The sequence below is a fragment of the Chionomys nivalis genome, chromosome 8 (assembly GCF_950005125.1).
Source record: "Chionomys nivalis chromosome 8, mChiNiv1.1, whole genome shotgun sequence".
Lineage (NCBI taxonomy): Eukaryota > Metazoa > Chordata > Mammalia > Rodentia > Cricetidae > Chionomys > Chionomys nivalis.
The window spans coordinates 19,892,822-19,905,313 of NC_080093.1; the positions used below are offsets into that span (position 1 = coordinate 19,892,822).

At 44.3% G+C, this 12,492-nt stretch overlaps 1 protein-coding gene across 2 annotated transcripts in view; it reads right to left on the minus strand.

Moving 5' to 3' along the window:
* Positions 1 to 1,238: 1,238 nt before the first annotated feature.
* Positions 1,239 to 12,492, minus strand: part of Entpd1 (ectonucleoside triphosphate diphosphohydrolase 1) — a 121,303-nt gene continuing 110,049 nt past the window's right edge. For both annotated transcript variants that reach the window (XM_057779543.1, XM_057779545.1), the window contains exons 8-10: positions 6,616 to 6,735; positions 4,882 to 5,019; positions 1,239 to 2,931 (exon numbers count right to left, since the gene is read on the minus strand). In XM_057779543.1, the coding sequence (XP_057635526.1) occupies positions 2,725 to 2,931; positions 4,882 to 5,019; positions 6,616 to 6,735 (465 nt within the window). In that variant the 3' untranslated portion in view covers positions 1,239 to 2,724. The remainder of the gene's footprint in view (positions 2,932 to 4,881; positions 5,020 to 6,615; positions 6,736 to 12,492) is intronic.

Genomic DNA, 12,492 nt, shown 5'->3' on the forward strand with positions numbered 1-12,492 from the left:
AAAAAAAATACCAACTTGCAAAGGAATAGGGTGAGCAGAACCAGATTCTGAGTCCTGGGTAAAAGTCTAGAGATGAACAATAATTAACTACAAATGAGCAATCTAATATTAAAAATAATTGATAGTTGCTCAATTTTTTCAGCCTGCTCCACCCAGAAGGGCCCAAAGAAGAACTCTGGATTAACCTTCCCGCCAATGGAACTGAGATTAGGTTGTACCTGTCTCCATTATTTTTTTTAACCTGGGTAACAAGACAAAAATGTAATTAAACAAGAGATATCTTCGTTCTTTGAAGGAAACTAGTCATTTTGAATTCCAACATATTGGCAGCTGTGGTAGTGGGGTGTCCCAAAGGAGGAAAATGGCCAGGTGCGGTGTCCCATGCCTTTAATCCCAGGGAGGCGGGGCAGGTGGATATTGTGTTTAAGGGCAGACTGGTCTACAGAGTGAGTGAGTTTCAGGACAGCCAGGGATACATAGAAAATTCCTGTCTTAAAACAAACAAAAACAAAAAAAAGCAAAAAAAAAAAAAAACCAATAACAAAAACAAAAGAAAAAGAAAATGATGTGAGTTTGCACACAACTCTGCCATGAGCACTGGGAGCCGTAAGAGCTGCCTTCTTCAGACTGCCGTGAGAACAGAACGGGAAGATGAACACCGTGCACCCAAGCACAGAACATCCCACAGATGCTCCGCCTATGGTCAATGGCACCTATGATACAGTCAGCACATCCACTGGGAATAACAGAAGACACTTGTAAAAAGGAGAAATGCCTTGACTGCCCAAGAGATATGCAGCACTTGACATCTAGTTTATGGGAAACTTTCCTTTCTGAGCAGTACGTCCCCAGACCAGAGATGGGCAGACAACTTGGGGCAGAGTGAGGATACATCACTGCTCAATTCTGCTCAACAATTCTTGCAGCAGTACTCATAGGAAAGGTACAAGACCTCTCCCACTGTTCCATAATAAAATAACCATTTAGCCATTACCCTGATGGAGGAAGGTCATTGGCTAATAAAGAAACTGCCTTGGCCCATTTGATTGGCCAGCCTTTAGGTGGGTGGAGTAAACAGAACAGAATGCTGGGAGGAAGAGGAAGTGAGCTCAGATGCAGGGCAGCTCCTCTGAGAGACAGATGCCATGCTCCCCTCTCCCCGGCAGACGCGATGAAGCTCCGACCCAGGATGGACGTAGGCTAGAATCTTCCCGGTAAGCACACCTTGGGGTGCTACACACATGAATAGAAATGGGCCAAGCAGTGTTTAAAAGAATACAACTTGTGTGTCATTATTTTGGGGCATAAGCTAGCCAGGTGACCATGAGCTGGGGTGGCAGGAACACAGCCCGCAGCTCTCACTACATTACCCCACGAAACACTCCATGAAATAAGGAAATAAGGCACGTGTTGTATAACACAGGGGTAGCAACACTTGATGTGTAAATACCACAGTGGGCAAAAGCCTGCCCCCCTCGCTAAATTAAGTCTTGGGCCACTAGGATGCTGTATGGCTTTTAAACCCAGTAAGCCATCTCTGCGGAGCAGAGTCTACTTAGTGATCAACGGAACAGTTTGTGGTTTGAGAAAACTCATATGTGCTCTTGTCCCCGGCCAACACCTTGGTTATAGAAGGGGATAAAATAGCGGCGTAGGGGTTGGAGAGCTGGCTCAGAGGTTGAGAGCACACATTGCTCTTGCAGAGGATCCCAGTTTGATTTCCTGCGCTCACACTGGACAGCTGACAACCGGTTGTTTCTGACTCCAGCTCCGAGGGATTGATACCCTCCTCCGGCTACCATGTTCACTGTACTCATGCATACACACATAACTGGAAACAAAGTCTTCAAAATAGTGATAATTGTATAACACTGTAAATGTACTAAATGATATTCCGTTGTACTGAGCTGAATGCGAATATGGTGAAATTTATGTTATGTGTATTTTAACGTAAAAACCACAGAGCTCTACAAGATGGTATATACAAGAGGCTATATTTTCCAAGTCCTGAGTGGCAACTATAGTTTTCTTCCTAGCAACACACACTACTATCACACAGTATCCCCAAAATGCTAATGTGTACATCTGCTTTTCAAAAACCTCTGGCCCGTGTGCTCTTCTTGAGAGCATCTTGGCACCACGCAGGAATACACACACGGCTTCCACTCTTATCTTCAGCAGACGGTGAATCACAACAATGGCACAAGCACATCGGCTCCTTTGCACAACACTCTTTGGCTTTAGCATGTATACATCTATTTCAGAAAATCCTCCTATCCAAAGGGCAGGCTTGGAATGGGTTTGTGTCTCTTCTCTCCAAAGGCACTGCATGGCTTTCTCACGAGATGGGGGAGGGGAGTCCCAAAGCTATGACAGCCAGCTCACACTGGGCAGTGTAGCACTCGGGACTCTTAGTTCTTTGAGATAAAGTTGGTATTGTTCTTTATTTGAAGCGCAGACCATGAAAGTCATGTTCACAAGCACAGAGGACAAAGGAGAGGGAAGGTAGCTGGGAAAGTCAAGAGAACATCACCGGAAGTCCTTGCAGTGGAGGTGGTTGAGTGTTCCCAAGGAAAGGCTTCAGCAAAAGCCTCAGTCGCTTTGTGTTGGTCCAGACTGTCCCTGGAAAGCAGGGACGGTGACTCTGGAGTCCCCTAAAGGGAGGAACACGCTCCCTGGGCAAGTTGCTTTCTCACTCCACACAGCAAATTCCTGCTGCTCCTGCTATACAGACGCTTTCCAGAAATATGAAGGCTTGCTATAGATGAGCAGACATGTGATGGCTACAGCAACCAAGATCAGGGAGAAGATGACCATGAGGCTGACGTAGGTGGAGTGAGGAAGAGGTGGGGATAGCGGCTGTTCAGCTGGGATCATGTTGGTCAAGTTCAGCATGTAGCCCAATGTCCACCCTGCATTGCTGTCCTCGATCTGAAAACAGTACGGAAAAACCCCATTGTTTGTGGTCCAAAAAAATAATCCATAGTGGTCACGCAACCCTTCCCATAACACTGAGCACCCAATAGGAAGAGAACACCCTGCATACTTTACACAATAGATTAACTTTATATGCTACATTGGGAACGATGTGGAGGGAAAAACAAAGCAAATGATTAGAGTTTGGAGGCTCACCACTACATTCTAGACGTTCAGGAAGCTTACTGAATGTCTGTCCAGTTTACCTGCCTGGAAGCACTTAATTCAAAGAGACCATGAGAAGTCCACATTCTTTCTGTTTCACGAGATGAGGGACTAAATGAGGGGTAACCGGAAATAGGTAAAAAGATGAAGGAATAATGATTGGTTCTAGCTTTTGACATCCTTGCCAGGCCAGAGAAGCCATGTAGACCCAGGGCTTCACGGGGGAAATCATTCCAGCAAGTTAGCTTTGTGAAGTTGGAAGGCCATGCACCTCGCTGCTGATAAAGATTCTTATTAAGTTATGAGGCATTCTTTGACCTTCTAGCCTTCGGGAAAAAATAATTTCCAGTCACTCAGAACTTGCAGCAATAGAGGTGATATTTGAATAATAATTTTGGAGACGTTGTATGACAAGAGCTGTCCACGGTGACATAGAGAAGTTAGCAAAAACAGGCAGCCTGAAGAAAAAACCCAAAGCTCTACAGGCAACGCCACACAGGAAACACAGGACTTGCTCAGGCCTTTCCTGCGACATTTCCTTCTGGTCCTCTGAGAATATATTGCTGCTGTTTTTACAAAATAAACAAGTAAATAATAAATTGTGTCTGGGACAATTCACCTAGTAATACTTGTCACTTCCAACACAGACTGCTTTTCCCCATTTTAACCAATTACTTAGTACTCAAGTAATGAAAAAAATAAGACAAAGTGATGGACACACTTTTAAGGCTTTTAGCACATAGCGTCAAAAAATATCTCCTAAGAGGTTGTGCCAACTTACAATACCCCTTCTTCCCGACCCTAGCCCATATTGACAATCATGTCACTAGGACTATTTCTTCCTCTTGACGTGGGTTGGAAACCTTATCTGACTGTACATGTCAAAGAAGTCTCGAGATTTAGGGGAGTCATCACCCCAACTTGGAGACATCAGATCATGCAGTAGCATTCCAAGAATATAAATCCACACTGTCCAATGTATCAACCAAATTTAACACAGATCCTTCTAAAAAAAAAAATGAAATAGTCTTATAGCATGGAAGGAAGTCTGGGATGTTAAAATAAGGACCAGGCAAGATCCATCAGTAAGAGTATTAGCACACGAGTACACCGGAGCTGCCATAATCCTGTTCAACGTTTTGGTTTGTCTGAGAGCACTGTATTTTAAAACATTTTAGGCGTTAACAGGCATGGGGCTAGCAACACAGAGACCGCTTGTTTGTGGTGTTTGGCATCAAATGGGCTCACACAGGCTGCTTGCTTCTTTACTTCTGGATGCCTGCAGGTGGCACTGTGGGGAAGCACAGCAGGGAAGCTATTTCCTCCATCTCGCTCTAGGCCGTGCTGCCAAGCAACAGCCCCATTAGCAAGGCTGATAAGAAACCAAGATCGCCCTTTCCTGAGTCACAAAGGGGCGCCTCTGGGGAATTCTGAAGTCAGGGTGGACAACGGCTGATGAAATACTAGTAAATGAATAAACTGACCTTTTGAGAATCAGTTAAGAGTTGTGTGTGCAGAAAGGTGAATGATAGAATGTGAACAGCTGTCATTAGACGCAGCCTATAGCTGCCTGCTGTTTCCAGAAGGGCTTGACACCCATGCCAGCTGGCGGGATGGTAGATGGAACAGGTGTCGAGTCAAAACTTAAATCACATGGACTCCCACCTTTTCTAACTTCAAAACTGCTTCTTTCACCAACTTCCTCCCAACTTCCACACCCCCAGCCAATCCCCAAGTTACCTTGCCCATAAAACGAATCTGGTCCCAGGAACTGCCTGTGAAGTTATAGCCTTGCAGAAGGAGGGTGAGGATGTAGGCCCCAGAGAAGCAGTATTCATTCAGGTACTTCTCCTTTATTTTCGGATTAGATGCTTTTACCTAGAGGTAGTGAGGGAAATATCAAACCTGTAGAATGGGCACCTCTGTGGCTCCTTTTCACTGATAGATCCAATAAAGAGCCAAAGAAGTCCCAGCTCCCATGGATCTGAGGGTCAGTCTCTCCTACAGGCTGTGGGGATGGCGCTTCACTCCTTGGAGGGCGTAGGGTTTTCAGTTGGGTCTCCCAAGGAAGTTTTTCTTCCTAGGGGCTCTGGGTGAGAACAGTAAGTGTTCTAGGGAAAAGGTAGTTCCTTCCTTCCATTTAGGAGCGTCAGAAACAATCAGTTTCAGCATCTAATTCCATCCCCTATGCTTGGGATAACTCAACAATGTGTTAGCGTATTAAATGCCATGAAAGCATTCTCAGAAGGAAGTCCACTGGTCTCTGTTTAAACAGAGAGTCTTACATAGTGTTCACAGTTAGTGCAGGGCCTCTACAGGCATCTTAAGGAAACAATGTCCAACAAAGCCTTAGCATTCAGGTCAGCCCTTGGAGGACAGACAGCACCAACATTCCTGAATAAGGTGGCCTTCTTCACCCAGGGATTCGAACTCAGAACTCAGGATCTGCATTTTTACTCGATGATTCTCTCACTGTCTCTGTCTGTCTGTCTCTCTCTCTCTTACACACACATACACATACACACACCACATAATGAAATCTGCCATTTTGTACAATACAAATGAACCTGGAGAAAGCTATTATTAAGTCAAGTAAACCAAACACAAAAAGACAAATACTGAATTATTTTTATATGGAATATTAAAAAGTAAACCATTCATAATGAAACCCATTATTATATAATAAATAGCACACAAAAGATTTCATATCATTGAGACAAGGAGTGTTGGCTATCAGAGGACAGGAAAAGCAATGGTACAAGGAATGGTGGGAGGTCAGTAAGGAGGTGATAGGTCATCATCAGAAAGAAATAAACTCTGCTCTTCTCTCGTGCGGTAGTTTGACTATAATTAGCAATAACAAACTACAGATTTTAAAACCTAGTAAATGTTGTTGAATGCTCTCACCACAAACAAATGGTACATGATTAAGGTGACAATTATAATCATTGTTCTGATACGATGATATATGTATGATGTACATATAACATTGAAATATATTGTATATCATAAAAATGTATCAATCAGAAACAAAACAATAGAAAAATCAGCTTTTAAAAATAAAGGGATGATTTTATTTTTGATGAGGGACTTCTGGGATGGTCTATTTTATACTGAAAAAGGATAGATGCATCTGCTTCTTCCTTCTTTTGACCTATAAAGGCCATGGCAGCCATCCTGTATCCATGGCAACTAAACTGAAGAAGCAATGGCTGAGTGAGAGAGAAGCCACTAAACCCATGGGAGCAGCTGCTTGTTGCAAAATTGTGCATTAAGTAAGAAACGTAGGCTGTTGCTTGAGCCACTATAAATCATCAGGGCACGGCGATGATGGCATTCCTAGCCCACTCTCCGGCCTTCGAACACATTTGCTGGACCTTTGTCAAATCAGCATGAGGTCATGAACAGATTCACACCCTCCATGGCATTGCGAGTGCAGGACCAATTTCACAGTTGTGATTTCTAGTCACTTACCTCTTCCCAAGGCTTTGAACAAAAACTTTTTAAGGTCTCAGTCATCTTTTCTGGAGAGGAGACACTGTCTTTTTCCATCTTCTTAAAAAAATCCATCACAAAGTAGAAGGCTGAGAATGCCTGGGAGAGCAGAGGGCAGAGTGTCAGCTGTGTCCAAAGGGCAAGAGCAGCAGCAGCCTAGATTCAGACCCTTCCAGAGCTCACTCACTTCCCACTCTAACAACAAGGGAACCCTCTAGTGGCAATCCCACGGTGTAAACAAGCTGGCTGCTTCGATTTCAGCTAAAAATAAACCCAGCGGAAGCTTCTTTAAAAACACATAATTGTAAAAACCTCGTTTATATAGAACTCATATCTAATGTAACAAAAGTAAGCAACTGTGCATTAGTCCATTTGTATGACACATGGTTCATTTGTATGGAGTAAGATTTTATTTTTTAACTTTGATTTTTCTTGCATTTCCAGTCTAAATAGTTGTCTGATAATATAGCTGACAATCTACTTTTATCAGCTTTCTAGGAAAACAAAGAAAGTTAACTCAAAGCCAAATTTATCCATCAACCAATAAAAGGTACAACCAAAATACACTGAGGGGTGCTGATGTTGTTTAGAAAGAGGGGGGTTTAAGCATGTTTGTGGGTGTTGCACATTTGTGGGTGTTGATGCTGTTTAGATGGAGTGGGGGGGTGAGCACACACTAAGGGGGTGCGGACATTGTTTAGATGGAGCGGGTCGGGGGGGGGTAAGCACACACTGAGGGGTGTTAACAATGTTTAGATGGGGTAAGCACTGAGATGGCGTGGACACTGTTTAGGTGAAGCAAGGGTAAGCTTGTTTGTGGGTATTGATGTTGTTTAGATGAAATGAGGGTAACATGCACATTTGTGGGGACAGAGATGGGCTTCAGGCACTTGCCCCCAAACTGACCACTTGACATGTCCCTACTCCCTTCTGCATTCTGTCTAGCTCATTCCTTCCAACTTCCTTGTTTGTTTACCAAACACCAGGGATTAGGTTGACTCCACCCTGGCAGGAGGAAGCGGTGGTGTAAGCTCTGGGATCACATGTCTGGGCATTGGTGTCTGAATCTGCCTTCCAAACTTTTGTGTGGACTGGCCCTCAGTGCCTGTAGGAGTGTTCACTCCTAGACATTGCCCTGCTTAGTTAGGCTCAGGCCTGGACTTTAATTTCTATTTTCCATGTGCTTTTTGGTGTGGGATAAAGGTTCATAAGCTGGAGATCACAGATTCACCATAAGGGATTGTATTATAAATTTTATGCTGATTTTCCCAGTTTATTTCTTAATGTCCATTTTTCTGATGGGAAGATCCTTAACTTTCATCAAATTCTCCAGAGTTTTGTGGTCCCTTGGAGGGTTCAGACCGGACTGGATAGCTGAAGACATTACACTAAATGAAATAAGCCAGTCACAAAAGTGCAAATTGCCTTTGATTCTGCAATGGTGGCACATCTGGAATAGCCTGCAGGGGTTTGTGGGTTGTTCTCACAGGAATGAAGAAAGAAACGGAGAATGGGATCCGATCATTCCCTCCGAGGACCTCCACCCTCCGACCTTTGGAGAGTGTTCAATGGCCAAATGACAGCATTCTGAAATCTGAATCTCAGATCTCAAGAGAGTTTCAGACTTGGGACGTTTGGATTTTGAAGGTATTTTATCATCTACTACCACAAAACACATGTAAACCTAAGAGAAAAGATCAAATCTCATGCGCACCGGCACTGATGTGCACTAGTGTAGGACACCATTAACTTTCAAGAGAAACCTAAATGGTGCAGTACCAAGAGATAATACACCAGTCACTGCCCGACTGTCACCACCGTACGGCCCTTTGCGCTGCTTCATGGTGAGCTCTGGTGTCGTAAACCTCTAGTTGACAGATATGACACACTGCACTTCTGTTCGTCCCATGAACTATGTATCTTTTAGTGCAGTTGTACAGATATCTCTTGGTGTTCCTACATATTTCCACTGCTTATTTCTTTTAAAAAATATTTATTTATTTATTTATTATGTATACAATAGTCTGTCTGTGTGTATGTCTGCAGGCCAGTAGAGGGCACCAGACCTCATTACAGATGATTGTGAGCCACCATGTGGTTGCCGGGAATTGAACTCAGGACCTTTGGAAGAGCAGACAATGCTCTTAACCACTGAGCCACCTCTCCAGCCCCTCCACTGCTTGTTTCTATGCATAACATAGAAAATATGTTTTACTTGGCTTTCAAGGTTATTGGCAAAGATTCTAGTCGACAGCAATATATTACTAGCAGCTAAATTTTTGTGGGGAGCTCAAAGTCTGGTCAGTAGCAAGAACAGAGAATAGACTTCAGAGATACTGACTGTCTATCTGTCATTACTGCCACCAGGATCAGTGAGGCAAGGACCCCAAAGCCACCACTGCCCTCTAAAGCAGCACTCAGGGGGTTCTGGCCCTGGTTGCTTTGTACAGTGGTGGTGGCAGCCAGTGGCCAACAAGGTCATTATTAAAGACAATAAAATGGTTCCAAGTAAGAAATGAACATGACTTCATCAGCAGAAGTGAGCACCACCAAGAAGGATGTGTTTGTACACCGGATGCCTCCAAAGATAACAACCCATCAAGTAACCTGTCAGTGTTCAGACAGACTGTGGATCTTCATGGTGCTGGAGGAGAAAGGGGTGCACAGGCAGCAACTGTGACAGGCTCTGCTGCAGTCCATCTCAGGGCAGTGAACATGCAGCAGATAGCATTAAATGCAACCACATAACAGGTCTCCTCCACACTGTCTCCAAAAGAACTGCGGGGGATAGGCAAGGCGGCATCAGGAAGTGTTCCTGGCAGACAGGCCCTACAGAGCTAGCCCTGCAGAACGTGGGTTTCTGCTTAACTTCTTGTGGAGATTCTATGAGCACTGACCACAGGAGTCCACCCCCTACCCAGTGGGAATAGGTGAGAATACTGGCAGCCTGCGGGCAGGACAGCAGAGCAGCGCGAGAGAATCTGTATGGAGGGTGTTGAATACAGATCAATACTCTACAGGAACCTTCTTGCCAGAAACAAGCAGAATAGGCAGCAATAAAAATAATAAGGGGCTGGAGAGATGGTTCCGGGGTTAAGAGAGCTGCTTGCTCTTCCAGAGGTCCTGAGTTCAATTCCCAGCAACCACACAGTGACTCACAAGCATCTGGATTGAGATCTGGTGCCCTCTTCTGGATACAGGCACAACACTGTATACATGATAAATAAATAAAATCTCTAAACAAAATAAAAATGATAAGAGGAATCCAGATGAGCCCCAAAGCCACCAATCCCCTCCAGGTCAGCATCACCTCACTTCATGTACTAACACAGATGCCCAGAATACTCAGAGCCACAAGATGACAGACAAAAGCAGCCGATACAACAGCGAGGATCCATGCATACTGAGGCTGGGCATAGGTAACCACCGAGTAAATGTCAGCCAGTCTTACACACCATTCAATAGTCCAACCACAGAGGGTGAGCATGACGCCTTCCTTGGCAGTAAAAAGAGAAGGGAGATTGAAGCTGAGACCTCAGGCATTAGATTTTTGCCCCTTGACCAGATAACGACAATGGCATTATCTGGGCAGTGGGGCTTTGGGCATTTTCCCTAAGGGTGTCTCTGTTTGGTTCTGACAAATGTGGTTTTTTTTGTTGTTGTTGTTGTTTTTTTGTTGTTGTTGTTGTTGTTTTTTTTACAAATGTGGTTTTGTAAGCCTTGATTTTCTCACTGTACCCTTAAATATTTTAGGTTCTTTCATGTCTGGTCACACCGAGAACTTCAATTTTAATTTGTAATAAATGCTTACAAACTAAATTTCTTTCAAAGGACAAAAAGGAGGATAATGGGGACAGAAAGAGGAGGAGGAAGAAAGGGACATCTCGTGGCACATGTCTGTCATCCCAAGTAACTACTTGGGAGTTGGAGCCAGGAAGCTTGCAAAAAAAGAAAAAAGAAAAAAAAAAGCTAGTCTGGACAACTTAATAAATTCCTGATGCAAAATTATAAAGCACCTATTAATAAATACTTAAGTAATTTTTAAATTGTTGCATGTGGATTTTCCATCGTGTCGCTCGTTGGCCAGCAGGGCACACGCGTATGTAAAGCATTTTAAATGGGCTTTCATTATACTTCTCTATTTCTGCTCTTTCTTGTTTATGTAAGTTGTACAATGCGTTCTGAAGAAACAATTTCTAAATTACCTCATAAATAATTCTCAACAGATGTTCTCTCTCCTCTTGATGTTTCCACTTTGCTTTGACGTGAGATTCAATCTAGATGCCAAGGCCACAGCACAGCCAGACTAGAGAACATGGACTGATTTTAATGTTGCATTTACAGGGTGAGGCCCAGAGCATCATGCCGGCTGCAGTTGCAGCCAAGCTCGCTTCTCCGCAAATGCTCTGGTTTCACAGCTCCGGGCTAACTGGCTCTGGAAACGACAGGGATGCATTCCTTCTAATAGGAAAATGCATTCACTTTTCTCTCGCTTTATCCTCCCTAGCTACAACTTGAACGAAAAAGCCCTTAGCTGTCTCCAGAGACCTTAACCATATGCCTCCCTCTTGTGTTCCCATCTTTCCTCTTCTAAAAGTTTCTTCCAAGTCAGGGAAGGTCGCTTGGTCTTCCAAAAGCCCCATGGCAGGAAGCTAGTACCAGATCAGCCACATGGCATCCAAACCAGGTTTCTGGTTAGAACTGATGCCAACAGCTGTCCTCAGCAGCCATTGCTGGTGCTGTACTCATCCCAGAAGCCTGCAAAGGGGAAAGCTGTAGTCTCGCCACAAGGCAGGTCTGGGTTCATGGCTCTCGCACTTTTCCTCAGAGGTTACTCCAACTGAGAGCACCTACAGTTCACAGGGCAGGGGTTCAGTCAGGTCTGATGACAACAGACCTGGTGCTCTCTCCCTGAGCTTTTTATGTGACATTAAATTGGGCGTGCAGACCTTGTAAACACACAAACTCCTCTCATGTGAGGTCTAGGGGCAAAACTGAATCTCCCCTTGTCATCTGCCCAGGTTTCTGAAAGGGGAGAAAGGAAGATAAAGGCCCTGGTCCTTAGCCCAGTATTGTAGACAATGAATATTTCTGTAACCATTGCTTTGCAGCTGGCACTTGGTGGATGGTAGGTAACTCTTGCGATACACTTCCTAACTGTGGTGACAGTAGTGCTTGGTCTCAGGGAACAAACAGGCAGTGTGAGCGATGACTAGATCAAGGGGCAGCTCTTCCTCCTCAGCACCAACACTTTATCCTATTCTGGAGAGCTTAGGAATGGGGAGTCAGGATCCAATAACCCCCCAGTTCTCCAAACTTTGAGGGATGCTTATTTATTATTGTTAATGAAACGGTGCTTATTTAAGTTCTCCCTTGGTGGTTCCCGAATTTTTGCTTCCTATCCGTTTGTTAGAGAGGAAATCCCTCAGTGGCGTCATCCCAGGGCTGCTGCTACTCTGACATCCTTCTCTGTGCACTGAGAGCCCAGGTTTGTAGCCCATTGCGTGTGCCAGCTCTGAGGGTTATATATCCTGAAGCTAGCTTCTGCCTTCCTTGATTATTGAACCCTCATTTTACCCAGGTAGAAGAAACAAACAACAATTAACCTAAGCCAAATAGCCTATTAATTCCCTTCATCAGATGGCATCAGGACATGTACTTCACCAAGGTCTGGCCAACAGACCCCAAAAGGCATCTGGTGTAAGAGAGGCACACAAAGAGAGACCTCTCGCCGTCATTCTCTTTCCTACCTTGACTCGGCTGCTGCTGATGTGATGTCTGGAGCAGTAGGCACTTTCTTAGCATCATGAGAATACCAAAAAGATAATGGAGAAGGCAATCCTAAAAACTGACACT